The sequence below is a fragment of the Nanorana parkeri genome, unplaced genomic scaffold, assembly GCF_000935625.1.
Source record: "Nanorana parkeri isolate BGI_ZX_2015 unplaced genomic scaffold, ASM93562v1 scaffold673, whole genome shotgun sequence".
NCBI lineage: Eukaryota > Metazoa > Chordata > Amphibia > Anura > Dicroglossidae > Nanorana > Nanorana parkeri.
In genome coordinates, this window is record NW_017306941.1 from 296,882 (window position 1) to 318,713 (window position 21,832).

Below are 21,832 nucleotides of genomic sequence, written 5' to 3' on the forward strand. Positions count from 1 at the left end.
ATGAGCGTTCCATCAAAAATGTATGGCCAGCTTTAGAACCTGCAGGTTTGGTGGTGTTATCAGTGGAACATCTTGCCTGTCTGTGGCCATACTTAGTAGAGCAACCAAATGCATTTAATTGTTCTAAAAACTGATAAAAGGTAGACTGTGATTGGTCTCTGTGGGTTACCACATTTTACACATTGTCATTGATTCCCCCAATGCCTAATTTAGTAAGCCAAAAGACTAGGACCACTATACCAAATATAAATAATGTGCATTATGTAAAAGAGGAACGAAAAGCACTTACTGCTGTGTTTGCAAAAATAACCCCGTCTGTGCAGAAATAAACGTATTTCTTTATGGCGTGCATTTTGTGTCTTTGAGACTGGCATGAGTCCAGTTAGAAGTCTTTTTCTAATTTTTTTTTTTTTTTGCTGGGATGTTAGAGAGTGTCAGTAAGGGGTAGAAGAAGAACAATTAAAAAAAACAAACAAACCCCAAAATAGGTAATCACTGGAGATCACCAAATACGAGTGAATGCTTTATGTTCTCAGAACATTCTCTGTGACTTTGATTGTTAGTTACAACGTAGTCACAGCAAGTACACCAGGTAGATCTATTTGCTGCACAGGCATACATCTACTACTAGAAGACCTGTATTCTAAAGTGATACTAAACTCAGGAGTGAAATCTTAAAAATGCATTCAAGTATCCTAACTATTAACAGAAATCTATCTTATGTGTGTATCACTCGGCTGTAGATCCTCAAATCATCTCTGAATTGGTGCTGACACTGACCTTCCTTCTGGGGGGTGGCTACTTTTGTTCCCCATGGTCCCGTTGTAAAGTAGTGACGGCACAAAGCTCACTCCCATGATGGACTACAATCACAATACAAATTAGTAAACTAAACGTGAGATTGTAGTCCATAATGGGAGCTAGCTTGGAGAGGGGACTACTTTACAACACACACAGGGACTATGGGGAACAAAAGTAGCCCCCCTCCAGAAGGAAGGACAGTTTACACTACCCTCAATTTTGGTCCTGGTGATCATTGTCTCTGGGACAGAAAGCGATGAGAATCTGAGGAGTTCTGGTTAGATCTTTTATTAACAGTTGAAAAAGAGTCCAATTCATAGGATTTTTCAGGTGTTTGATAATACAGTAAAATCAATTGAGAGAAAGAATTAATCCAATCATGTATAAAAAAAAGCCTCTTAGTTGATATAGTTAAAAGTGTATTACACTCATCATTCAAAATCAACATATAAAATAATACATTACTCCAATGTGATGACCATTGCAGTTCTAATATCGATATTGGTTGCACAATAACCTAGCCCCTACTCCCTGTTTGTCAAGTAGTGGTACACTTAAAGAAGAACTTCAAGCAAAACATTTATTAACCCTTGCAGTGGGCTTCCCCCTCACTGCAGGGGTTAACTGCTCGTTTTTGTCTTGTGTGTTAAAAAAGTTATACTCGCCGGCTTGCTCTTACAACAGTCCATCCATCTAACTAACACTTCACTGCAGCGGTCTAAGGAGCCTCGAGTCATCACGTCCAGTACACTGTAGATAGGCATGAGGACTCCAATGGACATACTATCACTGCAGTGTAGGAGAAGACAGGCTGGTGGAAGCGTTGTGACAGCCATTCGGCTCCAAGGATCAGGTGAGTATAACTTTGTTATTGTCCTCTCTAGACCAAAATGAGGACTTAACCCTTGCAGTGCACAGATAGCTACACTGCAAGGGTTAATAAACGTTTTGCCCAGGGTTTTTCTTTGAAGCCGCCAAGATATAATGTCATCAGACCATGTTTACATATATACAGGATTACAGAGAGTATCTTAGATAAATGAGGAGATACTTGTCGCAAAGCAGTAGTGACGCATTTCACAGATGAAGTCTGCTTCCTCAGACCACATTGTGCACTGTCTAGTTCCGGGGCGCCCACAATTTTTCGTCTGGAGATCTACTTTTCAAGTGACGAGCTCAACCGCCGAAGCAACCACAAAAAAATAAAGTTAAAGGGTTACTTAACCCTCCGTTTTTTAAACTTACCTGTGTCTTCACCGCGTGCTCCCGTCCGAAAATCCGAAATGCTTGGGCGGTTGCAAAGCATCATGGGGCGGGCGCATGCGCAGTTTGGATTTTCGGCCGGGAGAAGAGGAGAGACGCAAGGTACGTCTATGGACGCGTGCACCCGCATGCAGACACCGTGGGACAGGAAGTGCCAGCAAGTCCAGAGGAGTCAGCGCTGGATCGGACCCCCGCCGCATCGCTGGAGGAAAGGCTGAAAAGGACAGGAAAGAAGAGGAAGATCGGATTAAGAGACATAATTTAAGGTAAGTGCTTACATTAACATTGGGGGGGGGATGTTTTTACGTTAATGTCACTTTAATATTTACAGCAATGCAGAATGGCACATACACGCTATAGAGGACTACACATCCCAGCAATACTTTATATAACAATAGCATTTCTGTATAAAGTACTGCTGAGATTTGTATTCCTCTATAGAGGGTGTCATTCTGCATTGCTGCATTGCAGAATGGCACCTGCTGTAGAGCACTACAAATACCAGCAGTACTTTTCATAATTATTATTTGTAGCCTAATGTTGTATAAAGTGCTACTTTATACAACATTAGGCTACAAATAATAATTATTTTAATGAATTATTTACCCTTACCTCTTCTGGCTGGTCTTCTAACTTCAGCTATTTCCTGGCGGGGGACTCTGTTTGCTGGGTCCTCACATCCGTCCAAGGCCCCATGGCTGCCCCATGATTGGCTTTCAGTGCCGTCTTCAGTTCTTGTTCCCTGGCTCCCTCCTCACAGCGGCCGGCATAGTGTCCCTCTAAAATCCATGCCAGACCCTTATCCCAGTTGCCTTGACTTATTTTTTACAGATATACCATGGCCTGGATGAATGAGAACCTTCACAGACATATCAGTGTGTCAGCGTCTAGGCTGCATGTTAGGTAAAAAAATTAAATAATAAATGATTTATATTTAGTGAAATATACAATATATAATGTACAATGGAACTGAAGCTGTGGCTTTGGCGGGTTAAGTCTTTATGCATCGATAAAGAGCCAGGTCATTCTGTCACTTGATACAATGTAATTCCAAGTATTGTTCTGAGTTACTAGGCTGAGATAATGATCACTGTGCAGAACACAAGGACCCGTGATAGCAGTGCTCAGAACTGCTCAGATTTACATACAGTAGTAACCCTTTTAAAGGAGAACTATGGGGTTAAGGCTTTTCCCCATAGTTCTCCTTAGGGTAACGGGAGGACACAAACTAGCGTCCTCCCGTCACCCTAGGCTCAGTATACTGAGACACCGCAGTATACCGCGAGCTGGCTGTTGCAATTTGAAATGGCCAATAGCAGACTGGCTATTGCACCAGCCCACTACCTGCTGTATTTACATTCAGCTGCCGTCTGTGGAATCCTGCCACTGGCAGCTGTCATTCCCGGGCTGAAGCTATTCAAGCGCCATGTGCTTACAATAGAATTATAAAAAAAAAAAATCATGGAAGGTGGGAAAAAAGTAATTTGACAAAGTCGGCCTGACAAATTATGCTACGGGAGGTTCATTCATTTCAATGGCACCCCAAACACGCCTCCAACCCACAGTGTGATCGCCCGCACTGGAGCACACAGTACCACAATGCTGGGCATTCCAGTGCAGTGCGATTGCAAAAAAATGTGCTTGTATTTTTATTCTGAAGTAAACTTTATGGTTGTAAGCACACAGCACCACAATGCTGGGCATTCCAGTGCAGTGCGATTGCAAAAAAATGTGCTTGTATTTTTATTCTGAAGTAAACTTTATGGTTGTAACACTGTATTTGTGTATTTTGTTTTAAATTAAGGATGGAAGTTTAATTTTTTTAGCTTGTTAGCTAGTATGTTACATGCACTGTGGTTGCGGTGTCATTCATACAGTCGGTGGAGGTGCACTGTGTTGCCAAAAATGGTGCATGGCTTTTTTTTGGATTTTGTGGTGCTTTGCTGGTCCATGCATATGGATGGGTTGGCAGCACAGCTGCAATGTAAATAGAAGAATGGGCTGTTTATGAGAGTGACAAGACTCTCTGCAGTCACTGGTAGACTTTGGGAACACCTTATATACAAACATATATGCTGTGGAGGAGTTGCTACACTCAGGTCTTCTTTATTTAATCCTTCTTATTGGTTTTGGTTGGTAAAGTAGCGTGCTGGATAGAATGCTTGAATCCAACTCCCAACCTACAGAAGCCGAACTAACAGCTTTACCTGAATGACTCATTAGCCATATGCATGGTTGCCCACCGCAGGCGGTCACTAGATCACAGTGATCAAGTAGCACCCTGACATTGACGTCCATTGGCAGGGTTGTTGTTGTATTTAGTTTGGAGGCATGTATTGCCCAACAGAGTTTTTCTTTATAAGATGGTTGTATAATATCTGTGGCTTTTGTTGTACTTTTTCAAATTTTTTATATTTCTTTATTTTTGTTTGAAGGCCCGATGACCCAGACCAAAGTTCTCAGTATGATTTTGATGCTTTGCCCCAGAAGATCTGCTTAATCTGTAGTGATGAAGCCTCGGGTTGCCATTATGGAGTCCTCACCTGTGGGAGCTGCAAAGTCTTCTTTAAAAGAGCCATAGAGGGTAAGAATTTTTAAGTGTCTCTATTGTATTCACAAGCATAGCACCACCGTAATTTTAGAGTGGTGGTCCCCATTTTTGACCCCAACAGAGATCAGAGCATGAAAACTCCTTGTCCCACAGACAATCTGAATGTGGGCTATACAACACCACAGACCCGTTGGCCAAAGTACCACCGCTAAGGACATATTTCAGTCCCCCTGCTTGCAATCCAGAGTCTCCTGTTATTGTTTTTGGGGACTCTATTGCCGGCATATGCAGGGCCGGTGCAAGGTTTTTTGCCTACACATGCGAAGGTGCATTTTACCGCCCCCCCCCCTCCCCAAATACAAACACCGCCAATGTAACAAAAGTATTCACAATGACCGCCAATGTAACGAAAGTGTTCACAATGACCGCCAATGTAACTAAAGTATTTACAATGACCACCAATGTAACTAAAGTATTTACAATGACCACCAATGTAACGAAAGTTTGCACAATGACTGCCAATGTAACGAAAGTTTGCACAATGACCGCCAATGTAACAAAAGTATTTACAATGACCGCCAATGTAAAAAAGGTATACACCTAAAATTGACCTTGTTCTTGCAGTCTTCAGGTAGTTTCTTCTTCCTTAGCAGTGCGGGAGGCGATTTGCATATGAATGAGCCGCAATATTTACATATGAATGGGTAGTGAGTCACTTATTAATATGCAAATTACAGCTGCCGATTCATATGCTAATATATCGGCAGGGACAGTGCAGGAAGAACTCTGCACTGCCCCTGCCGAGATATTAGCATATGAATGGGCCGTGGTAATTTGCATATCAATACGTCGCGATCCATTCATATGTAAATATCGCGGCTCTGGATAGAGCCGACAGCAGAGGGAGATGGGTGAAGAGGTGTTTTTCCACCCTCCTCCACCAGCGCCCTCAAGCGGCCGCTTGTGCTGCCTGTATGGTAGCGCCGGCCCTGGGCATATATGTAGCAATAACAAAAATTAGAACCTGTGCATAGGCACTCTTTTTCAGCCTTCAGCTGAGCAAAAATGGCTGTTGTCCCAAGAGACAGTAGGAGCTGTACTCTGTAAGAGCCCAATTATGGCTCTTACATAGTACTGTGCCCTGATTGGGCAAAGTCTTGCACCTGACCAATCAGGGCCCACAAGGCATAGTGCCTTGCGGTGAGCTCGGTGGGCGAACAGCCTGCCGAACGCCCTGACAGTTCGTGTGTTTGCCGAACATCGAGCCCATCTCTAGCCATATGATCCAGTCATAAGATCTGATTGCCACTTTTTTGTAAACAGATTTTTAGACCTGTCTGATAATGTGGACTTATTATAAAATTATATTCTAACAGAACAACCAATTTTGCCCACTCAGGTTTGTAAAATAAGTGAATCACGTATAAGCATTAGCTTTGTTATTCTGTGGTGTCAAAATTCTGGCTGTGGTCATACTGATAAGATTTAAAGTGACACTAAACATAGGAATTACATCTTAAAAATACATTCTAGTACCTTAACTATTAACAAAAATGTTTCTCATTTGTGTATCACTCGGCTGTAGATCCTCAAATCATCTCAGAATTGATGCTGACAGTGTCCTTCCTTCTGGAGGGGGGCTATTTTGTTCCCCATGGTCCCGGTGTTTGTTGCAAAGTAGTCACCGCTCCAAGGTCACTCCTGTGATGGACAACAATCTGAATATAAATTAGGAAACTAAACATGAGATTGTAGTCCATCACAGCAGGACTACAGGACAGGGCTTGGAGCGGTGACTACTTTGCAACACACACCGGGACCATGGGGAACAAAAGTAGCCACCCTCCAGAAGGAAGGCCAGTGTCGGCACCAATTCAGAGATGATTTGAGGATCTGCAGCCGAGTGATACTCAAATAAGATATATTATTGTTAATAATTAAGGTACCTGAATGCATTTTTAAGGTTTAATGCTTGAGTTTAGTGTCACTTTAATGATGTCAACCTGGGAGAACAGCTTGCAGGGTAAATGAAGTGAGAAGTGTTGCTCTAAAAACTCAGGCTGGCTACATTAAGAGGCTTTAAACATGGGCTTTAAATCTAATTTGTTGTTAAAACTGTTATTTAAAGTTTCCTTGCAAAGCAGAACTTAGATACTCATATTTCTTACTGCCGGCTCTGCCAATCTTTGCAGTAATGAAGAGAAATTACCTGCTGAAGAATCTTTCCGAAACCAACACTTCTGAGGATGTTGGTCTTCTGGTCCCAAAACCCCTCCACCCGGACCAAACCACTGGCCCCTATATCACTACTGGGTCCTATAGTGATGTAGAGGTGATTTTTCTTCACTGCGGATATGAGCAGCTCTGACAGCAGGAGAGGTGAGTAAATCTGGGCATATACCAGTAGAATTTCATTAGAAAAATGTTGAGTCCATCTCTCTAATAGCCGGTTCAAATTGACGATCAATTCCTAAAGTAGTGATGCAAAAATCGAAGGAGCACGATGAAAAATATTTATCGAAGGAACAAAATTCTAACGATGAACTCCATTCATTCCAAAACTGAATATTAAAATTGAACGGAATTTCAAATAACATTCGTCTCACGTCTCTCCCCAATATATGGCCAGCTTTAGTAAGTTCTTCCTTGGAGGGCTAGCTTTAGTTTGGGTATTAGTATCTGGGCCATAGGAAGGGTGAGGCGAATGAGGCACTTGCCTAAGGCATAGCTGTGAGGGGGCGCAGCCAGAGCCGGCCTGGCTGCGTCCCCTTCTCCCTGTTGCCATGGCGAGCACAGGGCGCCATGGCAAAAGAGGCACCTGGCAGTCAACACAGGGTGGCAGGGAGTAGAGGAGTGGCACAGCCTGCAGATTCTCCTCAGATCCCTGTTGCTCTCCCTGACCTGTATAGGCAGCTGGTATCTGAGTAAAAATGGAGCGCTGAAGCCGGGAGGAGGGGGCGGAAGAGAAAGCTGTCATCCAGGATGGCCGAGCGGTGAGGAGAGAGAGACCTGCTCGGCCAGGATCTGACAGCCCGCGTCTCTCTCCTCACCGCTTGGCCATCCTGCAGTGACAGCGGCTCCCTCCTCAACCCCTCCCGCTGGCTTCAGCGCATTTCTCCTCGGATCCCCACTGCCTCTGCCCATACAGGCAGGGGAGAGCAGCGGGGATCCAAAGAGAAGCAGCAGGCTGTGCCACCCCTCTGAGCGTGGCCGATGGGCTCAGGATGGGGAGCGGAAGATCGGTAAATATCAGTGATATTTACCGATCCTCTGTGTGCAGAGCAAACACTGGAGTGATCAGCTGATCACTCCAGTGTTTGTAAACAACTGGGGACACATAGTGCTGTGAAGAGGGCTACTACACATCTGAAAACTCATGAATGAACAGGAAGTGATGAAAAGCACTTCCTGTTCATTCATGAGTTTCTTGAATAGGTAGTAGCACTCAGTACAGAGGCTTCTCCCCATTCAGAAACTGAATGATAGTAAATATTTTATGAATGAATGAGAAGCCTCTGTACCAAGTGTTTTCCAGTCATTTAGAACAGACGCTGCAGAAAAAGAGATTAAGGACTCTGTGTCCTTAATTTGTTTTTCTATTCCAAAAGGGAAATATCAGAGGTCTGTTTAGATCCCTGATATTTCCCTGAGGCCAAATCCCCACCCCCCTCCAAAGTAAAAAATAAAAATGGAGGTGTGGCACATGATATCACATGACACCACGCATGTGCGGTGTCGGGGGACATCACACTCCTGTTGGTTGGGGGTGCACAATTTTCTGTTCTTGCCTCGGGCGCAAAAGGAGCTAGCTACGGCTCTGATTAGTTTTAGTCTCTAGGAATGCACTCAGTAAAATAGATGTTGAGCAGACATAGGAAGCTGTGCAGAGCACTTCACAAATAAGTACAGATGCCAAAAATAACTTCCAGGATGGAACAGAAGTGGTGCCATGCAGACACAATAACACATACTGAGAATTACACCCAACGTACAGGACAAGAGAAGTGATACTGTGCAGAGTCCATACGTAGAGAATAAGAACAGATACTGAGAAGTACACCCAGATTACAGGACAAGAGAAGTGATACTGTGCAGAGTCCGTACATGGAGAATAAAGAGAATAAGGACAGATAATGAGAATTACACCCAGAGATCAGGACAAGAGAAGTGATACTGTGCAGAGTTTGTACATAGAGAATAAGAACAGATACTGAGAATTACACATAACATACAGGACAAGAGAAGTGATATTGTGCAGAGTCCATACATGGAGAATAAGAACATATACTGAGAATTACACCCGGTGTACAGGACAAGAGAAGTGATACTGTGTAGAGTCCATACATAGAGAATAAGGGCAGATACTGAGAATGACACATAACATGCAGGACAAGAGAAGTAATACTGTGCAGAGTCCATACATATAGAATAAGGACAGATACTGAGAATGACACATAACATACAGGACAAGAGAAGTGATATTGTGCAGAGTCCATACATGGAGAATAAGAACATATACTGAGAATTACACCCGGTGTACAGGACAAGAGAATTGATACTGTGCAGAGTCCATACATAGAGAATAAGAACATATACTGAGAATTACACATAACATACAGGACAAGAGAAGTAATACTGTGCAGAGTCCATACATAGAGAATAAGAACATATACTGAGAATTACACATAACATACAGGACAAGAGAAGTAATACTGTGCAGAGTCCATACATAGAGAATAAGAACATAGTCCATACATAGAGAATAAGAACATAGTCCATACATAGAGAATAAGAACATATACTGAGAATTACACATAACATACAGGACAAGAGAAGTAATACTGTGCAGAGTCCATACATAGAGAATAAGAACATAGTCCATACATAGAGAATAAGAACATATACTGAGAATTACACATAACATACAGGACAAGAGAAGTAATACTGTGCAGAGTCCATACATAGAGAATAAGAACATAGTCCATACATAGAGAATAAGAACATATACTGAGAATTACACATAACATACAGGACAAGAGAAGTGATACTGTGCAGAGTCCATACATAGAAAATAAGGACAGATACTGAGACTTACACCCGGCATACAGGACAAGAGAAGTGATACTATGTAGAGTCCATACATAGAGAATAAGGAGAGCTACTGAGAATTACACCCAGAGTACAGAAAAAGAGAAGTGATACTGTGCAGAGTTCATACATACAGAATAAAAACAGATACTGAGAATTGCGCCAAGCATACAGAATTGCACCCAGCATCTCCCCCTGATCTGTACTGTTGTTTACTTCCTCTCACTGCTGTTAGCTTTCTCTGCCATCAATCATTTTGTTCCCGAGCATTATTTGAAAGAACACATCCCTGGCATTCCTTTTGACGTGCCTGCATCCAATCAGCAGACTGCACAGCTAAAGTCTGTAGCACTCATTGGTCAGCAGGGAGATGCAGACACATCTAACGGGATCCCAGGGATGCATGCTTTCATATAATTCTTTTGATAAAAGATCAAGAGAAGTGATACTGTGCAGAGTCCTTACATACAGAATGAGGACAGATACTGAGAATTATTATCTGGAGTTGGCATTTTAATTATTTAAAGCAAGCATAGCAGTGAGTAGCAACGTGAAGCAAACCCAGAAGGCAAGCTTCTACGACATCCCTGGATATTGGGTTATGGCATCTCCAGAGTATGATTACACAGGAAATACAAGATGTTATGTAATATTGGTGGCGCTAGCATTGCTGACATCTACATATTTTAAAGACTGAAGTGTAGTGTGTGCATATCATATTGTTCCCCCTTCTCCCCGATCTACACAGTCAACATTTCTCAATTCAATCATTTTGTTATGATGAAATACCTGTTCTGAGAATTACCCGTCTGCTGCTGTTTGCTCTGAATTTGGTGGGAGGGGCCAGCAGGGGCTCCTGTAAGTCACAGCTTTTCTGCCTCGGACCTTTTTCAAAAGAATTATATGAAAGGATACATCTCTGGGATCCCTTTAGAGGTGCTTGCTTCTCCCTGCTGGCCAATGGGTGCTGCAGACTTTAGTTCTGAAGTCTGCTGATTGGTTGCAGACACATCAAAAGGAATGCCGAGGATGTGTTTTTTTCTGTTTAATTCGCAGGAACAAAATGGTTTATGGTAGAGAAAGCTAACAGCAGTGAGAGGGAGCCAAGGACAGTACAGATCAGGGGAAGAAGTGATTGATAAATGATGGAGGGCAGGAAATGAAGGTGAGCTCAAGATACAGTAGCTGCTGCAGCTTCAAAGGGGTGTATTGTGGAGAGGCAATTTTTCCGGAATTGAGAGTGATAAGCTTCAACACAGGAGAGAACATACTATAAAAGTGGGGCTGGAGTTCAGTTTTCAGATATCATGGGATATTTATTTACAGATATTTTTCGTGCAGATACCACCAGGTCCTCGTTAAAGGTGCAAAGCCAAAAAATGTCCTTGTCTGTTTTTTCTCTTGCTTCATTTTCACATTTCTGTGACTAGAAAGTAATAGTTAAATGTACATTAATTAGAATCTGCACTTTGAGTTCTTCAGAAATGGAACTACAAGATATTTCCAAGGATAAACACAAGGGAAAGCACATTCCTTTGGAGGCAGAATCTGCTCACTCAGGATTCAGCGATAAGAACGTAGAGGATGGCTGCAGAGAATTTGACGTTTCCTAGGCGGACCTCTTTGCTTATTAAAGGAAATCTAAAACTTAATTCTTACAGTGGGGCTGCCCCTGCCCAGCAAAGATTAAGTCGCCATTTTGGTCTAGGGACTAAAATGAAGAAGACATCCTCACCTGATCCTCGGTCCCACCTGGCTGCTAGAGCTGTTGCCGCAGCCTCTTCTCCCCTGGACTCTGGTGATCTAGGGACTCGTGACATCATCACCTTTGCCAGAGCGGAGGAGGGAGAGGTGAGCGCTCCAAGAATAAGATGGGCATATCTTCTTTATTTTAGCCCCTAGTAGGGCTGCAGCTAACGATTATTTTCATAATCGATTAGTTGGTCGATTATTAAGTTCGATTAATCGGTTAATCGGATTTAAAAAAAAAAAGGCTCCAGTGATTGACGACTAGTTTTTGTTAAGATTGTAGTCCATCACGGGAGCAAGCTTGGCGCGGTGGAAGTAAAAAAAAAGTGTGGTGTGCAATATAGTACATTATACAGCGGCGCAGTGCAGAATACCAGCAGCTATAGAGGAATGTAGCAATAGTACATTATACTAGATCAAAACGAGCAGTTAACCCTTGCAGTGTGTGGGTAGCTCCACTGCATGGGTTCATTTTTAGATTTCCTGGAGTTCTTCTTTAAATTACAAGGACTCTTGTGAATGTTAGAAAAAAGTGTCTGTGTTGCTCATAGACGCCAGTCATATTCCGGATCATTTTCTCTGGTTCTGGTAACAATTGAATGGTAGAAGGAGTTTGCAATGAGCACTGATAGCATAGGGTGAGGCAGAGATGGCAGGTATCCTATTGAGGAGGTCAGGATTAGAAATGTATTTATTAAATATTTATTACAGGTATTTATATCATTTTCACAGAGCTTTACATAGTTGCACATTCACATCTGTCCTGCCCTCAAGGACCTTTCAATATATGGTACTTTTCTCACATGCATACATACACTATATTGCCAAAAGTATTGGGATGCCTGCCTTTACACACACATGAACTTTAATGGCATCCCAGTCTTAGTCCGTAGGGTTCAATATTCAGTTGGCCCACCCCTTGCAGCTATAACAGCTTCAACTCTTCTGGGAAGGCGTCCACAAGGTTTAGGGGTGTGTCTATGGGAATGTTTGACCTTTCTTCCAGAAGTGCATTTGTGAGGTCAGGTACTGATGTTGGACGAGAAGGCCAGGTTCACAGTCTACCCTCTAATTTATCCCAAAGGTGTTCTATCGGGTTGAGGTCAGGACTCTGTGCAGGCCAGTCAAGTTCCTGCACCCCAAACTCCCCCATCCATGTCTTTATGGACTTTGCTTAACCCAGATGCGTCCATTGGATTGCCAGACAGAGAAGCGTGATTCGTCACTCCAGAGAACACGTCTCCACTTCTCTACAGTTCAGTGGCGGCGTGCTTTACACCACTGCATCCGACGCTTTGCATTGCACTTGGTGATGTAAGGCTTGGATGCAGCCTCATACCTCGCAGTTTGTACTCTTGATAATGGTAGACTTCTTACTGAGAATAGCAGCACTGTTCCCCCTAACAAATCACCATGGATAAGTGGCTAGCATGGCAGAACTGAGTTTTGAGTTTTTCCCTTCGGAATTTCACAAGGGAAGACATCTATTGATGCGGAAGTAAACTGCTTTGACTTTTTTTCTGGTATTTGACCTAATATGCAAGTATGCACAGCACTAACCTTAAGTGTGCCCTTCTCCAGCACTGTCGGAATGATCTTTGATTCTCGCATTCCTCTATTTAAAGCTGAACTCCAGGCAAACAGCTAAATACACAGAATTATTTTACTTGCCAAATTAGTTGTATTCCTGTCCATCCAGTTCTAAGATGCAAACAGCTCTGACACACAGCACAGCCATGTCTTTCAGGGGAGGAGACCTGAATGTTTCCTTCTACAGTTCGGCAACACTTACAAGTCTTGACTGTCCCATCCCATCCTATTTTACTTATATTAGAACTAAACCCTAACATTATTTTAGGAGTAAAAAAAAAAGCATGGCCATTGTCTAAGATACACAGTTCTTTAGCGAACTGAATATCATCTTCTGAGGGTTTTGTCCATATTTAAGTAAAATAAGACAACAAAACAGAGAAAGGTAACTATCCTTTCAGAGCAGGTTAATCCAATATTCTGTATTGTTTACCCAACATGAACCCTTGAGCATTCAGAGATGCAGCCGACCTCCTATGGAGTGATAAATGGGTATTAATGCAACGGACAGAACATGTCATTATTCCTGCTGAGGACAGGCTTTAGCCATGTCTGCTGATGGATTTTATGGTCTGCTCTGTATAGTCACATTATTATAACATAAACCTCTTATGTTCTCATAAAGGGCAATAGTAACATAGTACATTGCACTGAAAGTGGTCAGTAATACTAGGATTTGAATGATCACTTAGGCCATTTTTTTTAGCCAAGGACGACATCTCAGACGACAGATCTGTGTCTGTTCTGTAATAAAGGTGAAATAAAGAGGCCCTGTACTTTAAGGGGAACTCCAGGCATTTCAAAAACATACCCTTGCGGTGGGACTACCCCTGCACTGGAGTTAAGTGCTCATTTTGTCCAGGGGGTCAAATAAAGAAGATATATACTTACCTTTTAGATTGTAAGCCCTCAGGGGCAGGGCCCTCCTTACCATCTTGTCTTAAATTGTATTGTGACTGTAATGTCTTCCTTATATTGTAAAGTGCTGTGCAAACTATTAGCGCTGTATAAATCCTGTATAATAATAATAATACCTGATCCTCACTCCCGCTATGGTCGGCACTCACCTCTCTCTCCCTCCACTCCAGTTGTGGAATGTTTCTCGGCATCCTTACGTCTAATGCATGTCAGTGGTCCTTAGACTCCTGGAGCCCAGGTAAGAAGAGGCTGCGGGGACTGGTCTAGCAACCCAGAGGGATCAGGTGAGTATGTCTGCTTTATTAGACCCCCTAGACAAAATGAGCAGTTAACCCTTGCACTGGAGGTGTAGCCCCACTGCGAGAAGAGGTTTTTTTTTAATATTCCTGGACTTCTTCATTGAAGCTGAACTCCAGGAAACAAAATACCATTGCAGAGGGTCTGCCCCTACACTGCAAGGGTTAAAGCGGACCTTTGCACTCAGAAAACTAATTCTACCAATGCATCCTTCTATGTATGATTATTAATAATAACAGACATTTCAGGTGTCAAATCAAGTGATTTGACATCTGAATGATTTCACAAATGATTTTGAAATACTTACACTGGCAGATCATTCACTTTCTGCTTTGAAAGGGTACAATGACTTCAGTTTGGCAAAGTAATGCACGCTCGGATTGCCTTGTCATCAGCAGAGCATTGCTGGGAAATATAATCTGTAATCTAATGAGATCTCGGGGAAAGGCATTTTCCTCCCCTGACATGTTGTGCATGATCACTTGTCCTAGTCACATGTGCCAGAAATCCAGGAAGTAAAAGGAGAGCGAGTAATCTGCCCTTAGTAAACGTGGCCACTGTCAGAAGACGGGGAAGATAAGAGAAATCGGGAATGCAAAGAATACAAAGTCTGCAGTTATCTAGAAGTATGTGTTTGTAGATTGTCATTACTAAACATTTCTGAAGGTGAGTTTGTTGTCATTTTAAAGATATGGTAAAAGTCCACTTTAACTGCTCATTAATGTCTAGGGAACCTGTGTATAGGACTTTTTCTTACTTGATCCCCACATCCTCCAGGCTCCAAGAACGGTGCCTGCAGCCTCTTCTCCCCTGCGCTCCTGTGGTCAGCGGCCCATTTACCCCATCAAGTACAATGCATAGTCCTGCTTTATACATGAGGATGCAGAAAAACAGTCCACCTGCCCGGTGAGAGGAGGTGAGTGCTGACTGCTGGGGGAGCCGGGAAGTAAAAGTATTTTGCACAGGTACCCCTGGACTTTAACGAGTAGTTAACCCTTGAAGCTCTAGGGTAGCCACACTGCAAGGGCAGTTTTTTTTCCAATACTTGATGTAAGCAAAGGGGCGGGATGCAGTGATGTCGTTGACCTTATATGGCTACATGCCTATATTTGGTAAATGGTGGGGATGCACCGATATCGGTTTTCCGTCGATACCGAGTACCGATACCGGTGCTTCCATTGACATGGAGCAGGCTTCCCGGGCAATCTGATTGCCAGACAAGCCGCCCCCATGTTGTCTGGCCAGCTTGATTGTGCTTGGCCAGGAAACCGGCTTCCAAGCCAATCAACATCGAGCCGGCTTCCAGTAATGACCCGCCTCCCAGCTTCCTGATTGGCCGAGAAGCCGGCTTGATGCTGATTGGCTGGAAAGCCATCTTCCCAGCCAATCAACATTGGGCTGGCTGTTCGGGAAGGCGGGTCATTACTCGCTGCCCAGCTTCCTGATCGCACTGGAAGCCGGCTCCATTTTCCCCTTCCTCTGACCGGAAGTTCTGGTATCGGGGAAGGTATCAGAGCATTTGGGCGAGTACGAGTAGAAGCCGGCTTGATGCTGATTGGCTGGAAAGCCATCTTCCCAGCCAATCAACATTGAGCTGGCTGTTTTCCCCTTCCTCTGACCGGAAGTTCTGGTATCGGGGAAGGTATCAGAGCATTTGGGCGAGTACGAGTAGAAGCCGGCTTGATGCTGATTGGCTGGAAAGCCATCTTCCCAGCCAATCAACATTGAGCATCTGCCCAGCTTCCTGATCGCACTGGAAGCCGGCTCCATTTTCCCCTTCCTCTGACCGGAAGTTCTGGTATCGGGGAAGGTATCAGAGCATTTGGGCGAGTACGAGTACTCGCCCAAATACTCGGTATCGGCACTGATGCATCCCTAGTAAATGGCATTTACCTAATATGGTTATGTGGCTATATAAGATAAACTACATCAGCACAAGCATCCCGCTTCTTCATGTACATGTAGCTGTGGGGCTGGCAATGCCCATCTCATAGCGGATTAGATGGAAGTGCCCATGGCACTTTCTTGTTTGGAGGAGCTCAGGTTTGGACTGGGTTCAGTCCCCAGAATCAAACAGAAGGTGGTGGCAAAAGAGACAACAATAATAACTTGCTTGAGTTTCTAACCCTGCTCATTCTATCCAAAACAAGCTGTGCTTTAACGCATACACAGCGGTACCACGTTGTGATGAAAGGCTGTAAAGGGTATGTAACTGTTTTGCTGGAGTTTTGCCTTAGCTTTAAACCTAAAAGGCTTGAGTTCAAAGCCGCATTCATATAGTGAAATGTATTCATTTCACGTTATTACACATTTATCAGGAGCAGAACACTGAACAAAGACTCCATCTATTGAAGACACATTATGAAGGGTGCAGCATTATTCTTTTCTGCTTCTCAGAATATGAGAAAACTTGTAATATGAGACCATTTAAGCTACAAAGATTTCCATCTAACAGCGTTGTGGATTCGAATACCCTTTTAACAGCCGCTGGCCCCTATCTATGGTCTACATTGATGAGTAAATGAGGAGAGAACTATGAAGATTACATATCTACATCTAGATTCAGATGGTGATTTATAATTCACCAAAGATAATTTCAGGATTGAAAGTTATTTTGGTGCAAATTGAAGGCATAGAATAATGACATCATTATATTTTAAACCTTATTGTTTTTAATGGAATGATCGCAGATGGCACCAACTCCAAGCAGTCAAACTGGCCCTAACTTTTCTTTCTGCCTTTGAGTTGACTTAACGTGCTGCTTTCTGAATTATTGGCATATCTCTTCTGACTGGACCTACAATGTATGTTTGGTGCTCTCACTAAGGTATTCTTGCACTTATAGGCTAAGGCTAGCTTCACCCCTAACCATTGAGGTACGTTGCGTTATCGCACATGCATCAATGTTTGCTTCTTTAGAGAGCCCATTCAAAATCAACCGCCTAGCAGTTTGACCTGCACTATTTTGGTAGCACACTGCAGTGCATGTCAGCAAGGTGCATTGGGGTGCTATTCATAATAAATGGCACTGCATTGCACCATTGCTGTGGTAAGGCATGGGATTGCACATGTTCCCGCAATGCATTAATGTGAACGGTGCCTAAAGCTGGCCATATACAGCTCAAATTTCAGCCACAATTGGAGCAGTGGTTGGCCCTGCTGGCCCCTCTTGGCTCATCAAGCTTGGACTGAAAAATTGAAGGAGCTGGGTGGCAAATTGGTGGCCAAGCTGTGACAGAAGTCACTATGGTATTCAAGCATCCAAAGCTGTAGTTGCTACTTGGGTATTCGAACAGCCGAGCTCCCACGGCAGCTTAAATTCAACAATAGTCAGCAGAGGGAGATTCCCCCATCCACACTATTGAGTGTGGGTGGGGAAATTAAGAATTTTTGTTTCATTCAGTCCACAGGCTGAACAAGAAAAACCTATACGTGTATGACCAACTTTATTGTAGGTTTTCTCTCCCTTCCATCACATCACATCTTTATTTAAAAAAGAAATCACTTGTCACACAGGCTGAACTTTAGACATGTCTGCCTTTGTTCATCTCCATTACCTGGAGGGAACAGATATTTTCTCTACATGCTGAAAATGTTCTTACCTGAAAGAAGAAAACTAATGTAGCTATCTCAGCACTGGTAAGCTACAATATATTTCAGTTTTGTTTCTGGATACCCTTGGGGGCAGGGCTCAACATTTTAAGTCCTAAGCTACTAGCCAGGCCTGAAAAGTTACTCCCCACCAGTTGCCCCACCTAACCCCTACCCTGCCCCGGACTTAACTCCGCCAGGTCAGCGGTGTGACGCAGAGTAACGGTAGTGTCCCATCCCTAGTCCCGCCGGTGAGGCAACATTGCTGACATTCCACTCGCCCCCCCGCAATTTTCACTCGCCAATTGGAGGGGGCGAGTGGAAATTTTAAGGACTGCTTGGGGGTATATATAAAGTTCTTTTTTTTAAATAAGGATGTGATGCGGTAGATTGTTGAGAAAACCTATAGTAAAGCTGGCCATACACATTTGGGATGAATCTCCATCTGCTGGCTATTGTTGTATTCAAGCAGTAGTCAGAGCACATGTGCTTGAATACCCAAATGGTGTAATATATATATATATATATAAGTATATTACATTCGTGTCCTTGGGTAATCTTCTCCACAAGTAATGACACAGTAGGTGACATTCAGTGCAACAGTATTGTGAGCCCAGGTTGAGGTGATGATGCACCTCCAGGGGTCGGGTCAGTGACAGCATGGGCTCTCATGAATTGGAATAATTGATGCTGGCTGGTATTCCAGGTCCCTCTTGTTGATACTTTCAAGAAACATATAATGTTATTTGGCTTTGATCAAAGTTGTATATTTGTGTACAAAATGTTTTCCCTTTAAGCCACACTCCTCTGATGTAATGCATCCCTGCCCAAGTCCTGCTCTGTTTTTCATTCAGGAATGTTATGATGGCACATTGGTAGGATTTTGACCCACCACTGTTGGCTTTCTTTTATCCAGCAAAAAGAAGTGCACGCCAAGATTTCTTCCACTCTGTGCTTAAGCCACCTTGTAGACAAAGGGAGGTTAGGGCAGCAATACTTGATGGGAGATCACAATTCATATGAGGTAGGCATTACACCAGGATAGATGACCTTGTATTGCAATTGCCTCTAGTAGTACTGTAGACTAAAGAGCACCTTGTAGAATACATGTTTCCATCATTGCGGCTATTTGTTAAAGGAGAACTATGGGGTCCAAGTTTATCTTCATTTTTGGATTCCTTAGGCTAAAGGAGTAAATATTGTAATTTACTCCTTTAATCTAAAATGCTCCCTAAGCCTGCCTGTAATTGCTTCTTTAAGATGATGGACGGGGCTAAGCGCCACAATGAGGAGAGATCACAACAATTCTGTTGAGATCCTACCCACTGATCTCTCGTCACTTTGACAGGAATCCCAAACATGAAAAAGTTATTTCTGTGGGGGGTGCAACCCGCTAAAATGATGGCAGATAGCAAAGAAGCTAATGCTATCTGCTGGCTTTTTTTTTAGTATTCTGGCAGCTGCTGCCATCAGAATAAAAAAACAACAAAAAAACATAGGAATGAATAGCTAGCTTGCTATTGGCTATTTCAGTTTGCAATAGCCAATGCCAAGCTGGCGAGTGCACCCACCCTCTGCTGCTGTCAATTAGCAGAGGAGGAGCTGATGGAGAACTTCAGGTCCACCTCTGCTGATTGACAGCAGCAGTGGGCAGGTGCAATAGCTTGTCTGCTATTGGCTATTGCAAATTGAATTAGCATATAAAAACCTAGCTATTCATTCCTATGCTGGGTTTTTTTGTTTTCTCTGACTGACAGCAGCCGCCGGCCCAATGTAAAAAAAAACCAAAAAAACAGATAGGTTTACTCTACTAGATAAAGCAGAGTAAACCTTTCCAGGAGTTTTTTTGTTTTCTCTGACTGACAGCAGCCGCCGGCCCAATGTAAAAAAACAAAACAAAAAAAAAACAGATAGGTTTACTCTACTAGATAAAGCAGAGTAAACCTTTCCAGGAGAAAATGTTTCTCTCCCGGGTGTCCAGGAGCTGCTATCTCAAAATTGATGGCGCTTCTTGTGAGCTACTGCGCATCCACAGATATATGGGCATGCGCAGCAGCTCTGTCTCCACAGCTCTCTCCCTGCCTCCACGTCCCTGTCCTCTATGCAAGACCATATATGGGCAAGACCATATATGGTGAATTATGTCACTGGGGATGTCTGCCGGGTTGTTTCCAAAGAGAAACAAGCTGACAAGCACCTGAGTAGTAGTTGCTATGATGTCAGCGGCTGCTAGCATTGTAGTTACAAGTGACACAGTGAGACAAAGCAGGGAGAGAGAGGGAAAAGGGCAGGGAGAGAGCAGGGAAAGAACGGGGAGACTGAGTCAGCGGTTCTTACCATGACTTGCCGCTGCCAGTCTTCTCACTTGGGACTCCAGCTCCCACATGTCAGTGTGCGCACTCCGGCCACCCAAACAGGTGAGAAAGATGGACTTGGACTTTTCCATGCAAAAACAAAATTTGCAACATTTTTGCACCTAGCTAGTGTAAGACTGACATTTTGTATCTGTACACTTTTGTTAAATTTCTCAAAGTGTTTGTGTTTCCCTAAACTTCTGCAAAAGAGCTAATACTGTGTGTTTATTCTGCCAATCCAGGACAGCACAATTACCTGTGTGCTGGAAGGAACGACTGCATTGTTGATAAAATCAGAAGAAAGAATTGCCCTTCGTGTCGGCTCAGGAAGTGCTGCCAAGCTGGTATGGTCCTGGGAGGTAAGGAATGTTGGCTTTGTTTAATTTAGAACATTTTAAGCCGTGTTCCCCCCCATGTAGTGTCATGTTCTTGGCTACCTGGTAAGGCAGAATCATTTTGATAAAGCACTCTCGGTTTGGTGTTTATGGCATGTCATAAGTGCTGGTATTTCTGAGCAGTGGTGGATTATAATAAGGGCAGAACGTGTAACTGCCCAAGGCCTCGGCATACCCCATGAGGATAGTAAAAAAAAAGTCTGCTCTTCAGTGTTTTTTATAGCCAGTTAGTGTCTGCTCTGCAAGTCTTTGGGCTTTTTTTTCAGAAGATGATTAGCAGAATTTGGATTCATCTCAATAGTGATTTTCTTTAAGGTGGACCAGAACTCAAAAAGTTAAGTTTTGCTATGGTATAGGAAACATCTAGAAATGTTATTGTGCCTAAGTAGTACTCTGAAAATGTATCTGAGGGTACCTACAGCCTCGTAGTTGTACAGTATATCTGCATTGTGAGATCTAAGACACTACTAGTCTCTGACTGCTAGTCTCAGTACATTTGGAGTGAGAATTGGTGATGTCACTATTGTGCTGCTTGCTGGAGGGGAATCTGCATTGCATGCATCTCCCTGCTTCTTTCAATCTGTGGATCTGTGGCTTCCTGAATGTTCCACCACCAGTAATCAGATCCCCTATCATCAGGGGGCAGCTCTGACATGAGGAGGCAGAGCACTGCCTCTACCAAGATGGCCACCTCGAAGTGCAGAACAAGGTATGGTAAGTCAGTAATGGGGGAAATATCACCTGCATGGAGACCATTGGCAAGGCAAACTTTAACTTTTTGCCAATTAGGGTCATGAAAAAAAGCACATATAAGACCTGTTTGCAGACAACTCTGTCTGGTACCTGTTACCCGCAACAACCATTGATCACAGATCCCTGTGAACATTATCTCCAACCTGCTGCCAGTTCTCTTGTGATTGTGTTCAGTGATTGATCACTCACAGTTGCACAATGCTGCAAGAAGGCTTGATCAATTGCAGCTAATCGTAGGGCACTCACAGCAAATGGATAAAAGCAGCTTGGAATCCTAGGCCACGGATATCTGCTTTCGTTTGGGGGTGAATTTGTGATCATGTGACTAAGATCATCTCTAAATCAACTGTAGGGATGGGTCCTAATCATTACCGATGGATAAGTGATGCTCAGAGTAATATTTAACATTCCAATATATAGGAGAAATCTGAATTGTTGAGTTTCTTTTTTTTATGCCTTTTTTAGTTTATAAATATTGAAGG

General features: G+C 43.2%; 1 protein-coding gene across 1 annotated transcript in view; it reads left to right on the forward strand.

The window, feature by feature from the left end:
* The window catches only part of LOC108792716 (progesterone receptor-like), a 59,393-nt gene that overhangs the window by 5,973 nt on the left and 31,588 nt on the right, over nucleotides 1-21,832 (forward strand). Inside the window, exons 2-3 of the mRNA XM_018563550.1 lie at nucleotides 4,500-4,648; nucleotides 20,445-20,561. Coding sequence (XP_018419052.1) covers nucleotides 4,500-4,648; nucleotides 20,445-20,561 — 266 coding nt within the window. The remainder of the gene's footprint in view (nucleotides 1-4,499; nucleotides 4,649-20,444; nucleotides 20,562-21,832) is intronic.